At 43.6% G+C, this 19,164-nt stretch overlaps 1 protein-coding gene across 3 annotated transcripts; it reads left to right on the top strand.

The window, feature by feature from the left end:
- Positions 1-2,595: 2,595 nt before the first annotated feature.
- Positions 2,596-18,915, top strand: IRF1 (interferon regulatory factor 1). 3 transcript variants are annotated; one of them, XM_082256620.1, is made up of 10 exons: positions 2,596-2,719; positions 11,183-11,270; positions 11,353-11,452; positions 13,259-13,435; positions 13,989-14,038; positions 14,145-14,271; positions 15,122-15,247; positions 15,820-15,860; positions 15,952-16,072; positions 17,099-18,915. In XM_082256620.1, the coding sequence occupies exons 2-10, from the start codon at positions 11,184-11,186 to the stop codon at positions 17,179-17,181; spliced, it is 912 nt and encodes a 303-aa protein (XP_082112746.1). In that variant the 5' UTR covers positions 2,596-2,719; position 11,183; the 3' UTR covers positions 17,182-18,915. The 3 variants fall into 3 exon arrangements, with proteins under 3 accessions (XP_082112746.1, XP_082112747.1, XP_082112748.1); XM_082256621.1 differs by having other exon boundaries at positions 2,596-2,722; XM_082256622.1 differs by having other exon boundaries at positions 2,627-2,716.
- Positions 18,916-19,164: the final 249 nt, after the last annotated feature.

Raw genomic sequence — 19,164 nt, 5'->3', positions numbered from 1 at the left:
CATCATGGCACTGGAACAGCTTCGCTTTAAGATAAGTTTCACATAATGTGCTGCTATGTGCTGCATACTAGCACATTATGACTTTGGAGACATGCAAAAATCCAGAATATTCCTGCACTCCTTGGTAACTTTATTGATGCATTAAAAGGAGGTTTGAGTTAGCGCTGACTTTAGCGCGCAACGCGTTACCTTTTATGTTCCTGTCATACCTGTGATGTGATTTTAATGCTTCAATAAAGTTAGCAAAGAGTTCAGCAATATCCTGGATTTTTGCATGTCTCTGAATCTCACAGACGAGCTGTGCAGCACCCTGGGTTCCTGTTCACAATGTGTGAGAGTCCGTCACTCACCTAGAGCGGCATTTCTTTGACATTATGACTTTACCTTGCAGGGAAAAACTGCTTTAACGGCACCCCAAACACATTGCAAATGCAGTGTGGCTTGCTTGCACTGGATCGCATGGTTTATTTTTTTTTTGTACCAGGCAAACTGCACTGCATTTGTAATGCGTTTGGGGTGCTGTTAACTTTGTATTGACACCTGCAGCCAATTGCAAACACAGTGCGACACAGTACAAAATTACCATGCCATCCAGTTGTGGTGCGGCTCCAAAAAAAGGTGCCTGTACTTTTTTGGTGTGATTTTGAATGGGCTCAAATAGCACCACACTGAATTGCATAAGAATGAGGGGCAGTTCCTGTGCGATACACATGTAGGTTATAGTGTGAGGTCCCTTTCACACTTTTGTGACCTAAAAGTTGCGCGATTTTTTTGCTGCGATTTTGCCTGGACTTGAAGCAATGCCTGCGTAATCTTGAGGTCTATGGACCTCAAAATGCATCAAAGTCAGACCAAGGTAGTGCAGGGACTACTTTGAAGTCTTTGCGACTTGAAGTGGCACAGGCAGGGCCACTGATAGGGGGCGACCACCAGCCCTCTTGTAGGGGGCCCGAGCACACAGAGGGGCCCACACAGAGAGGAGGATTAGTGATGGACAACAAATACAGAAATCTTCTTCCAGCACCTGAATCTGATCTGTCCATTTCCCTGCTATCAGCTTTTATCTGCTGAGAAAGAGACAGTCGTCCCTCACTAATCCACCTCCCTTGTGTGTGCCCCCCTCCCATCACTGTCTCTAATGTTATCTCTGCTCAGGAGTTTATTTGTAAATTGTAACTTTGTTTCTGTCTCTCTGATCACTGAGCTCCAACTGCCCAGCCTGTATATTTTTCTCATCTGATCTTTTTTATTTAACATTGTTTTTCTTTTAGATTTAGCAGGAATTATGCGAGTTATGTTATATTTGTGTCTGCTAATAGTGATTGTTGTAATTTTAGCTAAATATATCTTTAATATTTTCTTGGGGGGCCCTGCCAGGTCGTCTGTATGGGGCCCCGCGATTTCTAACAGCAGCCCTGGGCACAGGTATGAATGGTATTCATTGGAAATCATGGAGCACGACTTGTCATACGACTTTGCAGTCCCAAGTTGCACTTTTTTGCAAAAAAAAATAAAGCACGCTGCATTTTTTTAAAAAAAATGGACTGGCACATAAATGCACATGAATGCACTGGAAACACATTTAAATGCAACTTAGAAAAATAAAATCATAAGGAATGCCTCAAAGCACACATAAACGTAAAAAAAAAAAAAAAAAAAACGCACTGCCAATGCACCAGAAAAGTACTTAAGGCGGTAGTATACTCCTCTTTTTAATTTTTACCTACAGGTAAGCCTATAATAAGGTTTAGGAGATATTCGCCGCTGACACCGGTGGCGCATGCGCTCTGAAGGTCCGGCGCATCTTGCCGGTTCTTCAGAGCTCCTTGCCGGAAAATAATCTCCTGCGCGCATGCATGGGAATGACGTCACCACGGCTCCGGCCACTCACAACGCCGGAGCCGCCGAACCCGGAAGAGACGCCGAGGGAAGATGACAGCTCCCTCAGCGGTGTCCGGGGCGACCGTGTGGGGGCTTCGTTCTGAGGTATTTCATAATGTGCTAGTTTGTGATGCATACTAGCACATTACGCCATTGTCCTGCAGGCTTTTTGTTTTTACACAGGGGATACAACTTCTTTAAACCTGCATTTATAACTGCACACTGAACACAGGGATCGCGGTGTAAATGAGTTCTTAAGATTGCCAACTAGAAGCATCCAAATAAAACGAAATAAAGGTCAGTGATTTCCTAAAGTAAATAAGGATTGTTACATAGAACAGTGACAACCCTTGGAAAGAATAGAGCAGTGCACAGAAGGCAGTGCACAGAGATAAGTCACATGACTTGCAGCAAACGGTGACAACAGAGGAGCTGTTAGTGAAAAGCACGTGTTTATCCTACATAGCAGCACCCTATCCAATGCTGTAGAGCAGTCATTGGCCGCCCGATGTATCCTGTGCTCTGTCATTAGAAAGGGAGGGAGGGCTGTGAGTGAAGGGACTTCCCCCAGATCCTCGCTACTATACAACAGCCTGATTTCCCAGAAATGATGCTACGCTCTGACATACCCAGCCGACCAATAGGGGCGCTGTGCACGGTGCAGGGCGGGCTCCGTCCTTTTTATACATGGAGAGCCCCTTACAAGACTCAAACATTCCCGTTCTGTGACACCTCTCACAACTCTTCTCCCTTCAGGGACTAAACACTGCACTCAGCTCTCCAATTCAACACCACTTTCAGTCATCAGCTCTGCAACGGCGCTCACCAGCAGCAGCAGCAGGTACGGAGAGCACCTGACAAAGTTTACTTGTACTGTGTTCTAGGCTGGAGACATTGGACATAGGATGAGCAGGACTGTGCATTATGAGGGACTGTCTACACTACAGAGCTGTGCTCTACAAGTGGGGTCTGTGTGATACTGGGGGGTGCAGAGTATCAGGACTGGCTCATTCTGCTCTCTGGGGTGCAGAGTATCAGGACTGGCTCATTCTGCTGTCTGGGGTGCAGAGTATCAGGACTGGCTCATTCTGCTTTCTGGGGGTGCAGAGTATCAGGACTGGCTCATTCTGCTTTCTGGGGGTGCAGAGTATCAGGACTGGCTCATTCTGCTTTCTGGGGTGCAGAGTATCAGGACTGGCTCATTCTGCTGTCTGGGGTGCAGAGTATCAGGACTGGCTCATTCTGCTGTCTGGGGTGCAGAGTATCAGGACTGGCTCATTCTGCTGTCTGGGGTGCAGAGTATCAGGACTGGCTCATTCTGCTGTCTGGGGTGCAGAGTATCAGGACTGGCTCATTCTGCTGTCTGGGGTGCAGAGTGTCAGGACTGGCTCATTCTGCTGTCTGGGGTGCAGAGTATCAGGACTGGCTCATTCTGCTTTCTGGGGGTGCAGAGTATCAGGACTGGCTCATTCTGCTTTCTGGGGGTGCAGAGTATCAGGACTGGCTCATTCTGCTTTCTGGGGTGCAGAGTATCAGGACTGGCTCATTCTGCTTTCTGGGGTGCAGAGTATAAGGACTGGCTCATTCTGCTGTCTGGGGTGCAGAGTATCAGGACTGGCTCATTCTGCTGTCTGGGGTGCAGAGTATCAGGACTGGCTCATTCTGCTTTCTGGGGTGCAGAGTATCAGGACTGGCTCATTCTGCTTTCTGGGGTGCAGAGTATAAGGACTGGCTCATTCTGCTTTCTGGGGGTGCAGAGTATCAGGACTGGCTCATTCTGCTTTCTGGGGTGCAGAGTATAAGGACTGGCTAATTCTGCTTTCTGGGGTGCACAGTATAAGGACTGGCTCATTCTGCTTTCTGGGGTGCAGAGTATCAGGACTGGCTCATTCTGCTTTCTGGGGTGCAGAGTATCAGGACTGGCTCATTCTGCTTTCTGGGGTGCAGAGTATCAGGACTGGCTCATTCTGCTTTCTGGGGTGCAGAGTATCAGGACTGGCTCATTCTGCTGTCTGGGGTGCAGAGTATCAGGACTGGCTCATTCTGCTTTCTGGGGTGCAGAGTATCAGGACTGGCTCATTCTGCTTCCTGGGGTGCAGAGTATCAGGACTGGCTCATTCTGCTGTCTGGGGTGCAGAGTATAAGGACTGGCTCATTCTGCTTTCTGGGGTGCAGAGTATAAGGACTGGCTCATTCTGCTTTCTGGGGTGCAGAGTATCAGGACTGGCTCATTCTGCTTTCTGGGGTGCAGAGTATCAGGGCTGGCTCATTCTGCTTTCTGGGGTGCAGAGTATAAGGACTGGCTCATTCTGCTGTCTGGGGTGCAGAGTATCAGGACTGGCTCATTCTGCTTTCTGGGGGTGCAGAGTATCAGGACTGGCTCATTCTGCTTTCTGGGGGTGCAGAGTATCAGGACTGGCTCATTCTGCTTTCTGGGGTGCAGAGTATCAGGACTGGCTCATTCTGCTGTCTGGGGTGCAGAGTATCAGGACTGGCTCATTCTGCTGTCTGGGGTGCAGAGTATCAGGACTGGCTCATTCTGCTGTCTGGGGTGCAGAGTATCAGGACTGGCTCATTCTGCTGTCTGGGGTGCAGAGTATCAGGACTGGCTCATTCTGCTGTCTGGGGTGCAGAGTGTCAGGACTGGCTCATTCTGCTGTCTGGGGTGCAGAGTATCAGGACTGGCTCATTCTGCTTTCTGGGGGTGCAGAGTATCAGGACTGGCTCATTCTGCTTTCTGGGGGTGCAGAGTATCAGGACTGGCTCATTCTGCTTTCTGGGGTGCAGAGTATCAGGACTGGCTCATTCTGCTTTCTGGGGTGCAGAGTATAAGGACTGGCTCATTCTGCTGTCTGGGGTGCAGAGTATCAGGACTGGCTCATTCTGCTGTCTGGGGTGCAGAGTATCAGGACTGGCTCATTCTGCTTTCTGGGGTGCAGAGTATCAGGACTGGCTCATTCTGCTTTCTGGGGTGCAGAGTATAAGGACTGGCTCATTCTGCTTTCTGGGGGTGCAGAGTATCAGGACTGGCTCATTCTGCTTTCTGGGGTGCAGAGTATAAGGACTGGCTAATTCTGCTTTCTGGGGTGCACAGTATAAGGACTGGCTCATTCTGCTTTCTGGGGTGCAGAGTATCAGGACTGGCTCATTCTGCTTTCTGGGGTGCAGAGTATCAGGACTGGCTCATTCTGCTTTCTGGGGTGCAGAGTATCAGGACTGGCTCATTCTGCTTTCTGGGGTGCAGAGTATCAGGACTGGCTCATTCTGCTGTCTGGGGTGCAGAGTATCAGGACTGGCTCATTCTGCTTTCTGGGGTGCAGAGTATCAGGACTGGCTCATTCTGCTTCCTGGGGTGCAGAGTATCAGGACTGGCTCATTCTGCTGTCTGGGGTGCAGAGTATAAGGACTGGCTCATTCTGCTTTCTGGGGTGCAGAGTATAAGGACTGGCTCATTCTGCTTTCTGGGGTGCAGAGTATCAGGACTGGCTCATTCTGCTTTCTGGGGTGCAGAGTATCAGGGCTGGCTCATTCTGCTTTCTGGGGTGCAGAGTATAAGGACTGGCTCATTCTGCTGTCTGGGGTGCAGAGTATCAGGACTGGCTCATTCTGCTGTCTGGGGTGCAGAGTATCAGGACTGGCTCATTCTGCTTTCTGGGGTGCAGAGTATCAGGACTGGCTCATTCTGCTTTCTGGGGTGCAGAGTATAAGGACTGGCTCATTCTGCTTTCTGGGGTGCAGAGTATAAGGACTGGCTCATTCTGCTTTCTGGGGTGCAGAGTATCAGGACTGGCTCATTCTGCTTTCTGGGGTGCAGAGTATGAGGACTGGCTCATTCTGCTTTCTGGGGTGCACAGTATAAGGACTGGCTCATTCTGCTGTCTGGGGTGCAGAGTGTCAGGACTGGCTCATTCTGCTGTCTGGGGTGCAGAGTATCAGGACTGGCTCATTCTGCTTTCTGGGGTGAAGAGTATGAGGACTGGCTCATTCTGCTTTCTGGGGTGCACAGTATAAGGACTGGCTCATTCTGCTGTCTGGGGTGCAGAGTGTCAGGACTGGCTCATTCTGCTTTCTGGGGTGCACAGTATAAGGACTGGCTCATTCTGCTGTCTGGGGTGCAGAGTATCAGGACTGGCTCATTCTGCTTTCTGGGGTGCAGAGTATCAGGACTGGCTCATTCTGCTGTCTGGGGTGCAGAGTATCAGGACTGGCTCATTCTGCTTTCTGGGGTGCAGAGTATCAGGACTGGCTCATTCTGCTTTCTGGGGTGCAGAGTATAAGGACTGGCTCATTCTGCTTTCTGGGGGTGCAGAGTATCAGGACTGGCTCATTCTGCTTTCTGGGGTGCAGAGTATAAGGACTGGCTCATTCTGCTTTCTGGGGTGCACAGTATAAGGACTGGCTCATTCTGCTTTCTGGGGTGCAGAGTATCAGGACTGGCTCATTCTGCTTTCTGGGGTGCAGAGTATCAGGACTGGCTCATTCTGCTTTCTGGGGTGCAGAGTATCAGGACTGGCTCATTCTGCTTTCTGGGGTGCAGAGTATCAGGACTGGCTCATTCTGCTGTCTGGGGTGCAGAGTATCAGGACTGGCTCATTCTGCTTTCTGGGGTGCAGAGTATCAGGACTGGCTCATTCTGCTTCCTGGGGTGCAGAGTATCAGGACTGGCTCATTCTGCTGTCTGGGGTGCAGAGTATAAGGACTGGCTCATTCTGCTTTCTGGGGTGCAGAGTATAAGGACTGGCTCATTCTGCTTTCTGGGGTGCAGAGTATCAGGACTGGCTCATTCTGCTTTCTGGGGTGCAGAGTATCAGGGCTGGCTCATTCTGCTTTCTGGGGTGCAGAGTATAAGGACTGGCTCATTCTGCTGTCTGGGGTGCAGAGTATCAGGACTGGCTCATTCTGCTGTCTGGGGTGCAGAGTATCAGGACTGGCTCATTCTGCTTTCTGGGGTGCAGAGTATCAGGACTGGCTCATTCTGCTTTCTGGGGTGCAGAGTATAAGGACTGGCTCATTCTGCTTTCTGGGGTGCAGAGTATAAGGACTGGCTCATTCTGCTTTCTGGGGTGCAGAGTATCAGGACTGGCTCATTCTGCTTTCTGGGGTGCAGAGTATCAGGACTGGCTCATTCTGCTTTCTGGGGTGCACAGTATAAGGACTGGCTCATTCTGCTGTCTGGGGTGCAGAGTATCAGGACTGGCTCATTCTGCTTTCTGGGGTGCACAGTATAAGGACTGGCTCATTCTGCTGTCTGGGGTGCAGAGTGTCAGGACTGGCTCATTCTGCTGTCTGGAGTGCAGAGTATCAGGACTGGCTCATTCTGCTGTCTGGGGTGCAGAGTATCAGGACTGGCTCATTCTGCTTTCTGGGGTGCAGAGTATCAGGACTGGCTCATTCTGCTGTCTGGGGTGCAGAGTGTCAGGACTGGCTCATTCTGCTGTCTGGAGTGCAGAGTATCAGGACTGGCTCATTCTGCTGTCTGGAGTGCAGAGTATCAGGACTGGCTCATTCTGCTGTCTGGGGTGCAGAGTATCAGGACTGGCTCATTCTGCTGTCTGGAGTGCAGAGTATCAGGACTGGCTCATTCTGCTGTCTGGGGTGCAGAGTATCAGGACTGGCTCATTCTGCTGTCTGGGGTGCAGAGTATCAGGACTGGCTCATTCTGCTGTCTGGGGTGCAGAGTGTCAGGACTGGCTCATTCTGCTCTCTGGGGTGCAGAGTATCAGGACTGGCTCATTCTGCTTTCTGTGTTATTATACACCCAGCACGTACAAGGAAGTTCACAGAGAAAAAACAAGACAAGTAGAGGGAGGGCAGGCAGGGCTCAAGGCTGCTGGGCTTTATCTCTACATACACATGGGACTGTATAGAGGGGGTGCTATCAGTGGAGGCTCTGTATACAGCTCTCTATATAAGGACTGTAGGGGGGGGGGGGGGTCAGTGGGGGCTCAGCTCTCTGCACAAGGACTGTATGAAAGGGGGGGGGGGGGGTTTGAGCTGTATGCACAAGGACTGTATAGAGGGTGATGCTGTTAGTGGGGACTCTGCACATTGAACTGTTAGTGGTGACTACAAAGAAGTGGGTGTGTTATCAGTTGCATTTTTCATATAGCTCCATGCACATAGGACTATGGCATGGTGGAGACTACAGGAGGGGGGGGGGGGTGTTTATCAATAGGGTCTCTGCATATAGCCCATAGGACTAATAGTGGGAACTATAGAGAGGTAGGTGTGTTTTTTAATGGGGGTCTCTGCATATAGGTTCATGCACATGGGACTAATAGTGGGGACTGCAGAGAAGTAGGTGTGTTAGAAGTGCAGTCTCTGCACATGCTTTTAGACCACAGAGATGTGGGTGTGTGTTTATCAATTGGGGCTCTGCACATAGCTCACTGCACAGGCATTGGAAATTTTATTGGGACTACAGAGAGGTGGCTTTGTTAATAACAAGGTCTCTGCACATGCAAATGGGACTAATAGTGGGGACTATAGAGAGGTGGGTGTGTTTATTACTGATGTCTCTACATATAGCTCTCTGCACATGGGACTAATAGTGGGGACTATAGAGAGGTGGGTGTGTTTATTACTGATGTCTCTACATATACCTCCCTGCACATGGGACTAATAGTGGGGACTATAGAGAGGTGGGTGTGTTTATTACTGATGTCTCTACATATACCTCCCTGCACATGGGACTAATAGTGGGGACTATAGAGAGGTGGGTGTGTTTATTCCTTAGGTCTCTACATATAGCTCTCTGCTCATGGGACTAATAGTGGGGACTATAGAGAGGTGGGTGTGTTTATTCCTGAGGTCTCTACACATGCACATGGGACTAATAATGGGGACTACTGAAAAGTGGGTGTGTCTTTAGTGCAGTCTTCAGGACTAATAGTAGAGAGTGAGACTACAGAGAGGCGAGTGTGTGTAACAGCGGGGTCTCTGCACATAGGACAAGTAATGGGGACTATAGAGAGAAGTGTGTGTTGTTTAGTGGGGTCTGCAGATGGGACTAATAATGAAGACTATAGAGAGGCGGATGTATTTATCCATGGGGTCTGTGCACACAGCAAACAACTGCTGTTTCAGCTTAGAGGCTTATGTATGTGGCATGAAGTCTAGTTGGCTATAGAGATGATGACATGTGGCTCCCTGGAGACCTCTAATTATGTAGCTGCTCTCCAGCAGTTGCTGTTGTGGAAAGTGCTGTGTGTGTGTGTGTGTGTATGGCAGGGCTGGTTCTATTGTAAGGAGCAGGCTATTTGAAGCAGACTCATCATACATTCGTTTCAATACTTGTCCACGTGGGGGCGCTGCTCTAGCAGACGTTTTGCCTTCAGATAGAAGCGCTGGTGTCATGCAAAGTTCACTCAACTGTGTAGAGATTACAAAAGAAATGTTTTAACAATTTGGGAAAGGCCCTAAAACATCCAGACTATAAATAAAGGGCAGGAATGTAAACATTACATGTAGATTGTGCAAATCATCGGATTAGAGGCTGTTCAGTTAGCAAAGCATATGTTAGTAAATAGGGTGAGCCGTGTTTAGTTGGAATACCATTGCAGAAAAGTTACAGAAGGGTGCATGCAGCATATACAGGAACAACCCAAGGCAGGATGTCCATTCTTCTCAATACAGTTTAGGGTTACTTTGGGACTTTCACAGATGACAGGGCTAACTGCTCTGGGCTGTGCACATGTCATTCAGCTAATTACAGCAATCTAAAAAGGAATTTGTTCTGAAAGGATTATGTAGGCTGCCACTGAGCACCTATCCTGAAAATGCTACTTGCCTGGCTGTCTCTGGTTTTGCGATGCCTAAATATGTCAGTGTGTTTGACTAGTACACTTATACACAAAAGCAAATTGGGCCATATCCGTCTGCATTTTGGTGCTGGGGGAGATGAATTACAAGATACAACTGTACATAGGTATACACAGCTCCGATCGGTGCGAGCAGGGACCCCTGAGGAATACCCAGCTCTGAGTATGACAATGCGTATGGGTGCGAGCAATGGCTCCTGGATGCAGACTGTTTCTAAGGGCACATATCCATACACATATGCATGTTTACGCTCAGTGTTGCGTATACAGCCGTATCCTGTAACTCATTTGTACAGACAGCAGTATGTAACTCCCAGGTGCTTTTTTCTTTTTATTTGGGCAAACACGTTTATATGTACCAATTGCAGTGCTGCAGATATAAACGTGATAACTTACTGGATTTTGCTTCCTTGGGATAAATTAGACCAGGCAAATGACAGGTGGCTCGCCGAGTTCTCTGCTTTTGGCGGCAAACGTTGACCACGCCTGCTCTGTAAAGTAAATAAATAATAGGGGTAGTGTTAGCACAGCAGGAAGTGAGATCTTACTGCATACAGTAGGCGTTCTAATAATAGAAGGATGCACATGCTGAGTGTTAACAAAACCAAGATGGCAAATTTATAGATGGAGAATTGTATAGAGACTATATCATATTCCTATATATAAATACATATATATATATATATATATATATATATATATATATATATATATATGTGTGTGTGTATATATATATATATATCTTTATATATATATATATATATACCTCCCAACTTTTTGAGATGGGAACAAGGGACACCTATTATCAAAAGTATGTAGGCATAGAACACAACCCTTGCCATGTCCCCTTAAAAGTAGAATTATATAAAAGTGCTTTTTTTTTTTACCACTACTTTTCCTTTATACTGGCATTTTAAATTGACAAATTCAGCAATTTAGAGCTTTTAGCACTTTTTAGCACTGGGAATCACCTTTGGATTGACAAATAGTGCATTTTATATACAACTATCTAGATCAGACCAAAAGAGGGACATTTTTCCAAATCAGGCACAGTTCCTCGAAATCAGGGACAGTTGGGAACTATATATATGTATATATATGTGTGAGAGAGATATATAGGATATATAGCACAGATCTTATGAAATACAAATGGACTTCCCTTTTAGTGACCTACATTCATTGATACACCTGTGGACTTAATAAGTACTATTGTGCAAGAGGCAATCATAATTCAACTTTCATCAGCTTAGCATAATATAAAGGGTTTTCTGATGACATTTTCATTATCTATTTGCATCCAAAGTATTGTTTTTATATTATGTTAAAATCTTTCGGCTTGTACATGGTGTTATCAGAAATTTTTCTAAATATCTACAGTAGTTGCAGATCATTTGCTAAGCACGTTAATAGTTACTCTGCAAAGTAAGATTAGTACATAACAGTCATTGATTAATAATAATATTGTTGATACTCCACAGCAGAATGCCTGCCACACGTTTAAGGATGAGACCTTGGCTTGAGAAGCAGATTGAATCTAAAACCATCCCAGGTCTTTCATGGCTTAACAAGGTACTAAATCTTTTATTGTACGGTATATTGCAAGTCTCCCATGTGAACATGCATACTAAATGTGGTCTACTAATCTCTGCAGGAGGAGATGATCTTTCAGATCCCATGGAAGCATGCTGCACGGCATGGTTGGGACATGGACAAAGATGCCTCTCTTTTCCGCAGCTGGGCTATTCACACAGGTAAGGTTCAAAGATCATGTTTGGTTTTTGGAACTAATATTTACTTTGATGCCATAGTTCATATTCTGGCTGGGGTGAGAAGAGGTAGAGTAAAAATGACAAGTAATTAGGTAATGCTTCGAATGATTGTCTAGTCTAGTCAATGATTCATAAGTGGTAAAAAACTAAAAGTCCCTATATTCCCTGTCAACTACTAGCTAGAAGATTATGTCAAACATCCATACCTTTTTTTTTTTTCCCCACGCCAAAACACACAGGTGACAATGCAGCCTAAAGTAGTTGTATATTAGTACTTTAGGCTAAACTTCAGGCAAATAGCTAAATACATAGTTGAAATATATATCAAACTGTTGTACATGACAAAATATTTTAATTATATTCCATCCATTTAATAATGCAGGCACATCTGTCAAACAGCATAGCCATGGTAATGGCTCTGCTCTATTTTTCCTGCAGTTGAGCATGCTGTTTGTAGCTTGTGATTGGACAGTAAAGGAGAAGAAGCACACTGAAGTTATCACTTTGCTCTCTTTTCCTGTGTGCATGTTCAAGCAGTTTACTAACCGCAATAAGCAAAGCCCTAGAACTTGTGTTAACCTCTTTGTATAGCTTAAGTATTTTTGTTTAGTTTTTTAATAGGGTAGGATAGGGTTAAAACTGCATCAGTTTTTTTTCTTTTTGCTGTCCTGTCCTATTAGGGTGATTTTTTTTTTTTTTTTACTTCTTGTCCCATAGATATAACAGAAAGGGAGAGGAAATCTCTCCAAAGTAAATGGAAATTCCCTTTTAAATAGTTTTCACTGGAATGGGTGTCCTCAGTAGAAGATTTCCCCTCACCTCTGGTTCTGGTGACACATTGGTTATCATGGCAAACAGGGTGAATCTACCCAGCAAGGACACAGACAGAAATAAAAACTGACAGATATACTAGATCCATGATAAGAACAATAACATTTTGGCTATACATATACTGTATGTTAGTGCTGCCACTTAATCCTCCATTGTAAATACTGCTGGGCATGGGATTTCAGAAAGCCGATATCAGGACACATTATGGTAACTGCATACATACATTTTAAGATTTGAATGTACCTATGTATATTAACTTGTGTGTTTTTATATCTGCTTGAAGTTCAGCTTTAAATAACATGTTGGTGAGCCTGTATGGCTGTCATCTGTGCAGATGTTGGCTCTAGGTTTGTGATAACAGACTTTTTAGTGCCTTATCTACATGTCCTGTATTGGGTGTCTTATGTAAGAAGCCATAAGTATGCAACAGGAACCATAAATAACCCTCAGCCCATAATCTTTGCGTGTTGTGAAACGGAAAAGCTTAATTTGCACAAGCCTTTCCTGACACTAGCTATAGACCTTTCTTGTTAAAGATCTTTCCATAAAATTGCACACATGGATACCCAAAATTAGTATTCTGGCATATCTCTGGGGAAAACAGTTGCAAATAGCAAGGAAAATCCAACCCAGCTGACTTGTACTTCAAAATGAGTCAGACATCGGGTTCTGAAGGAGTCAGGAATACGCCAGGAATACTTACGGATGTACGATTGTTTACTGATTTGACTGTAAGGGGGCAGATTGGGCGATTATTATCCCATTTGGCTGGTAAGCTGTTTTTGCAACTGATGCAATACATTTGAAACAAATGTAAATGACTTGTGGCCTTTGGGTAGTGCTAGAATGAGTATTTTATCAATAGTAAATGACTGGCCATGTAGGAACAACTTGTCGCAGATTCTGCTTTCCCAAATCTTTCATGCTGTTATTAATGCTTATGTTTTATTTATACAGGAAGGTATAAACAGGGTGAGAAGGAACCTGATCCAAAGACCTGGAAAGCTAACTTCCGCTGCGCTATGAATTCTCTTCCTGATATTAAAGAAGTGAAGGACAGAAGCATTTACAAAGGGTCTAGTGCTGTACGAGTCTACAAAATGCTGCCAGCTCCAATTAAGGCAGAGAAAAAAGGTACTACATTTTCAATATTTGACATTTTAGCATTGTCAGAACAGTGATAAATAATTGTCGATTGGCTACTGAGGGTCAAGCTGGCCATACAAACCTTGGGTAAAATAAAAATAAAAAAAAATCAGATTCCTCCATCCATGCTATACAGAGCGGATGAAGTATTCTCATCCTTTAAATCGAAGGATGTCAGATGGGAAAGTGGCAACAGCGCCGCCTACTGAATAAATTTTATCGGGTTCTTCAGGAACCTGAATTTTGCACAGTGTATAGACCAGATTTACTGTGTAGTGTGTACGTTTTGTAAGTCTACACATTAGAAGACGTTTGTACATGTATTTACAATATACCAGTTAGTTATTTTTGGCATACTGTCCAGATGTCAGTAAATACACTAATGAAAAATGTATATATAAATGCATGCTTTTTATTTAATCTAGGATCTAGAAAAAAAAATAATTCCAAAAACATATAAAAGCAATGAATTTTAAACTACCGTACTAGATATGTAATAAAATTTCTGAATGATAATCAGTGCCTTGCTTTTCTTTTATAGAACGCAAGTCTAAGTCCCAGAAAGATTCTAAGAGCAGACCCCGAAAGAAGGTACAGCCTTAGTACTTAGAACAGTTATGTGTTCTATCTCTCAGCACCTGCTCAATATCTGTGTTTTTGTGGTTAACATGTCTGCTATTGTGCTTTCCTGTTGTAGGTTGACAGCATATCAGCGGATGAGGTAGAAGAAGCAGTAAAACACTGTCAGCAGCTACCAGAGGATCACAGTGGTTACACAGTGGCAGATTTCTCCATACAGGAAGCTACTGGCAGTTCAGATATAGGTGAGTCTAATTCCATCACTTTCATGGCTGCTCTGATACCCAGCTGTCAATGTAATATAAAATAGAAGGGAAGGGAGGGTGATGCTGGATCCATTGATAAATCAGATTGCTATATAAGTCAGTTAGTTTATCAGTCTTAGGGCTGGTTCACATTTCTGCGAGTGCGCCGATCGCATGTAATTCGGAGCGCACTGCTCCTTCATTACATGCGATCGGAGGTGCGGATGCGAATTCAGCCATACACTTTGTATGGCTGAATTCGCACTGTATCCGCACAAAACACACACATGACCCTTTTTTTCCAGCCGCATCAGAATCGGATTGCACAGTGGTTCACACTTGTGCGATCCGATCCTGTGCGAACTGTCAGATCGCACTGCGATATGCTATCAAACTGGGGGTGTCGTTAACATTTCATTGATACCCCCTGCGTATCGCATATGGCAGTGTGAACTGCCAGATGTGCGTTTGCAATGCGGGAACAGGCTGCGAATTTGCAGCCTTCCCGCATCACACAAGTGTGACCTGGCACTTAGTGAGTAATCTAATATGTGAAAATAAAATAAACTGAGTCATTATCTTTCTACCTGGTAAACTCACGTGACAGAAAGTCAAATAGAGGTGCTGCCTGTGAGAGCCATGTGATGGAATCATTTATGATTCCATGCGACGATGATTTGTTATTTGCGGCTTCACCTCCACTTTTATAGACTAAGAACTAGTTAGAGCATTACCTCTCTGTCCTTGGTCATTGTTGAAATGATCAGAAGATGCTTGATGTCAGACGTAAAAAGAATATCATGAACCCTAATAGTGCCTGCATAATGTATAATGTAAATGTTTGTTTCAGGTGTGAATCAGTCTGAAGTCACCAGCAGCATGTCTCCATGGGATGATCAAATGGAAATGCAATTACCTGACAGCACAAATGACAATTACCACTTCCAGGTGTCACCCATGCCATCAAGCTCAGAAGGTAATGACCATAGTTTTTGGTAATAAAATTGCTAATAAACCACAAAATAAAAGGTGTGATAAAAAACTCTACTAAATGTTCAACATAGTCACTTTAGAAAACTGCCTATGGCAAGTATGTATTGTTCAGTCTCCTGAACAGTTTTCTGTATTTTAATATGGTTGATACATTGTATAAATTAACAGCCCATACTTTGCTCTCATACGTAAAGTTACAATTAATTAAAAGGCTGCTTTTGAGTAGTTTTATAATGCATGTCCTTCAGTTATTTATTGCACTGCCAAAACATAGTTTAAATAGAAAATCTACTTCCCATGGCAACCAAAAAAAAACATCCATGGTCTTGCTTTTTTAAAGTGTATATGGATTGGTTGCTGTAGGTACATTGTAGGTCCTACATTGCCACACAGCAACCAATCAGCTTAAGAGCTGCATTAGGAAATAATGGAGAACAAAAGTTTAAATCTAATAGGCCAACTTAGCATGCTGATTATTTGAGTCAAGTACATTTATGTGGACAGGGATCTAATTATATTGTAGGGTTGTAATTATTTTTATTTTTTTATTTCTAGGTGATGATGAAGACATATTATCTGACCAGGAGCTTTTAGCCGTAAGTAAGCATAACATATCCAGTAATTCTTGTATAATCTTACGTTTATAATGTATTCTGTGCATTAAACTAATTTGATTATTTATTACAGTTTCTGGATACAGACTGGCAGCAAGTAAACGAGGGTGGCAGAGGATACTTCACCAATGAACCAGGAACAGGAAGCACTTTTGTAAATAATACAAGCTCTATGTTCGATAACTTAAATATAGGTATTTACTTTTTTATTTCCATTCATTTTATGTATTGATTCATTTTAGAGGATTTATTTAATTATGTTTTTTTTTTTCTTGTTAAATGTTTAAAGTAGTAAGTTTGTTTGGTTCAGCAATCAAGCAGTCTGCCCACTAAGAAAAATAATTATGTAGTCCCAAGTCATGCTAAGATTAAAAAAAAAAAAAGTCAGTCAGCAAATATAAATGGTATGTACTAATGAAATAATATAGTCTAGGCCAGTGTTTTTCAATCGGGTTGCTGGGACACCCTGGGGTGCCGTCAGGAGTTCTCAGGAGTGCCGCGGCAACTGCTAAATGTTAGTGGTCCTCTTGTTAGCTCCTGTGTATAGAACGGAGGCAGAGAGCTCAGCCTGCACCTCCTCTCAGCTCTCTATGCCTCTCTATACTATTTCCAGCAAAACAGAAAGCTGTGCTGTCCGCCCAACATGTCCTTAACTGATCACATCATCGGTTGGTAGGATGGGGCCTGGCGGAAATTGTGCTAGGTGGGGGTTTGTGCTGGGGGGGATTTGGATAAGGTTGTGCTAGGAGGGGAATTGGGGGAGGGGGGTTGAGGAGTTGAACTAGGTGGAATAGATTTGTGCTAGTGTTAACAAATTCTAAAACACACATTTTCTCATACAGCATAAAATGTGCTGCCTTTGCAGACGCTTGTGGGTGACATTAATTCCTAATGACACCCCTGCGCATCTAGCATCTATACCATTTTACAAGCATAGGGCAGCTCATTGAAAAATGTGACGTGCGGGAGCGTGCAAAAAAGCATATATGCTCGGATGCAGCTCCTGTGAATGAGCCCTCAGACCGGTGTGCCCCAAGATTGTATGCCATTTTAAAGGGTGCCTTGACTGAAAAAAGGTTGAAAAACACTGGCCCAGGTTTCCTCTGCTTGGCCTTATTTTGGGATATGAATCTGGCTGCACATGTTTTGGGTCAAGTTGAATTTTATTGTCTTAACAGTTTTTAAAAGCCAATAACATTTTTGTCTTGCTATTGTTTCAGGAGAGATACAAGTCCGTGTCACTACAGACATGAAACCACTTGACTTCTCATGGCAAGAATTAACAGCCATCACCTGTTTATGAACTTTACCTGGTTCCATTAAAAAAACTTATATGATGTGATCCTTATATTTTTGTATATGAGTCAAAAGTGGACCTTCGATGGACTGAGTCGTTTTGATGTGTTCAATTCAAACCACAAAATATAGGTAATAGACTCAGGAATGTCCAGTCTTTAGCTGGTTGCATGTAAGCACTGGTTATTCAGATCCTGGAAATGCCTCGGAAGCAGGAAGGATTAGGCAATGTTTGGACACTGCCTTTTGCTGATACTTGGCACAAGAAACACAGCTGAGCTTGGATCCCTGGAGTTGTGAAAACACTTAACTGAAGATTGATCACTACATTTTGAATGGCAGTCTGTCTTCGTATAAGAACTTGTATCTCGAACTGTGACGTGAAGTTTGTATGTTGTCTAATTATCACAGCATCAGGAGCCAGTTACTGCAGTGTTAGCTATAATGGCGGACAAGGAGATTTCTATGTGTCAGTCATGTGCTTGGCCTTGTCATGTCTAGATTCAACTGAAACTTAGTATTTAGACTTTTTTACCATTTTGGTATGCATTAGTTATATTTCAATAACTTTTTCTTGCTTGGAATTTTCAAATAATGTTATTTCTTGGGTGAGATCTTTGCACTTTTTTTTAGTAGATTGTTTATAAAATATCCAAGAAACGATCAAATGCTCTACCAAATTAGCCTAATGGAATGTATTCTAATGCAGCCTCCTATATGTTAACCCAAGAGAGATGAAGGTTTATAACAGTTGTAGATTTTAAATTCCACTTAGAAAGGGGCATATCCAATTCAGAAATGACTACAAATGGTGTATTTTATGGCATATGACACACATTGTGCTGTTTTTGAGCTAATCTGCAGTTATGCATAGTGTCCAAATAGTGCTTTGAGTTTACTGGTATGTTCATAATTAACTTTGCTCATGCAGTCCCACTATGTGAAACCTCTGTGAAATACTGCAAACATTCCCTTAGAGTTTTCTTAAGGTATGTATGTAAGCACATATTTGTTTCAATGTAGTAGTTTAGAACTACAGCATGCCTGGTTTAGTGTGACATTAGAAAAATTTTTTAGGGGCCAGTTAACTCAAAATTTATATTTTATAATTTTGTAGATGCTGGTTAGTTAAAATAACTTCCTTTCCGATACTACTTGGAGACTCGTGGAAAGATCTCTGTTCTTTGCTTGCGCTACTGCTGGAGGAATTATACAGCTCAATAGAAAATGGAAACTATGGCAGAGCTGTAGGCACCCAGATATAGAAGACCTTTGGGTCGTTGAGCCAGTTGCTTCATCTAAAACTGAATATGACTCTTGGATGGGCTAACCTTTACTGTAACTGCTTTTTGACAATGTAGTGGTAGGAGATCCAACTGCCTTGCATTACAAGTTAATGGAGGTTTTAGTTTACAGTCATCTCTCATGTGGCCAGTTTATTTAAATAAAAAAAGGAAAGAGAGGCTGCTGTTTTGTAACTAAATATACAGTGTGATTAAATAGCAGGAATATGGAAATTCTTCACATCCATTTCAGAGAGCTTTGTAGCTCAGCTAGGGGGAAATGTACAGTAGTACATAATACAAAATGTACAATAGCAAAAGTCAACGTAAATGGTTATCCTAAACAAGAAGTATGCCAGATATGATAATTACAATCCAAATCACAGAAGGAAGGTGTGCATGAGTACACCTACTTCTTTCCCATATGATGTCCAAGTGGATATTAATCAACCATAAGATAAAAACTTAGGGAATTTTGAAAATGCTAGTTGTCTGACTAGACATTGCTAAAATGCTAGTTGTCTGACTGACTATTCTGATCCAGTAGCTCCAACCCAGCAAGCGTCTGATCTACCTAGTTGTTCTGTGCCAGAAACTGAAAGGGTTTAGAAGCCATTGCATCGTAATAACAGTTTTAACAGTTAGCTTTTTCAGTAATGGATGCCACCCTACTTCTCGTCTTCAGCAAAAAAAAACGTGTTTGGTAT

Source organism: Pelophylax lessonae (assembly GCF_965119305.1).
Source record: "Pelophylax lessonae genome assembly, chromosome: 4".
NCBI classification, from domain to species: Eukaryota; Metazoa; Chordata; class Amphibia; order Anura; family Ranidae; genus Pelophylax; species Pelophylax lessonae.
Note: the sequence above shows the minus strand (reverse complement) of the source record. Positions and strands in the feature narration are given on the sequence as shown.

What these genes read in the sequence shown, in the direction of transcription:
- IRF1 (XM_082256620.1), top strand. Translation starts at nt 11,184, where the DNA reads ATGCCTGCCACACGTTTAAGGATGAGACCTTGGCTTGAGAAGCAGATT. An exon ending in CAGCTGGGCTATTCACACAG is followed by an intron (nt 11,453 to 13,258) that starts GTAAGGTTCAAA and finishes TTATTTATACAG; the next exon opens with GAAGGTATAAACAGGGTGAG. An exon ending in GTTCGATAACTTAAATATAG is followed by an intron (nt 16,073 to 17,098) that starts GTATTTACTTTT and finishes CTATTGTTTCAG; the next exon opens with GAGAGATACAAGTCCGTGTC.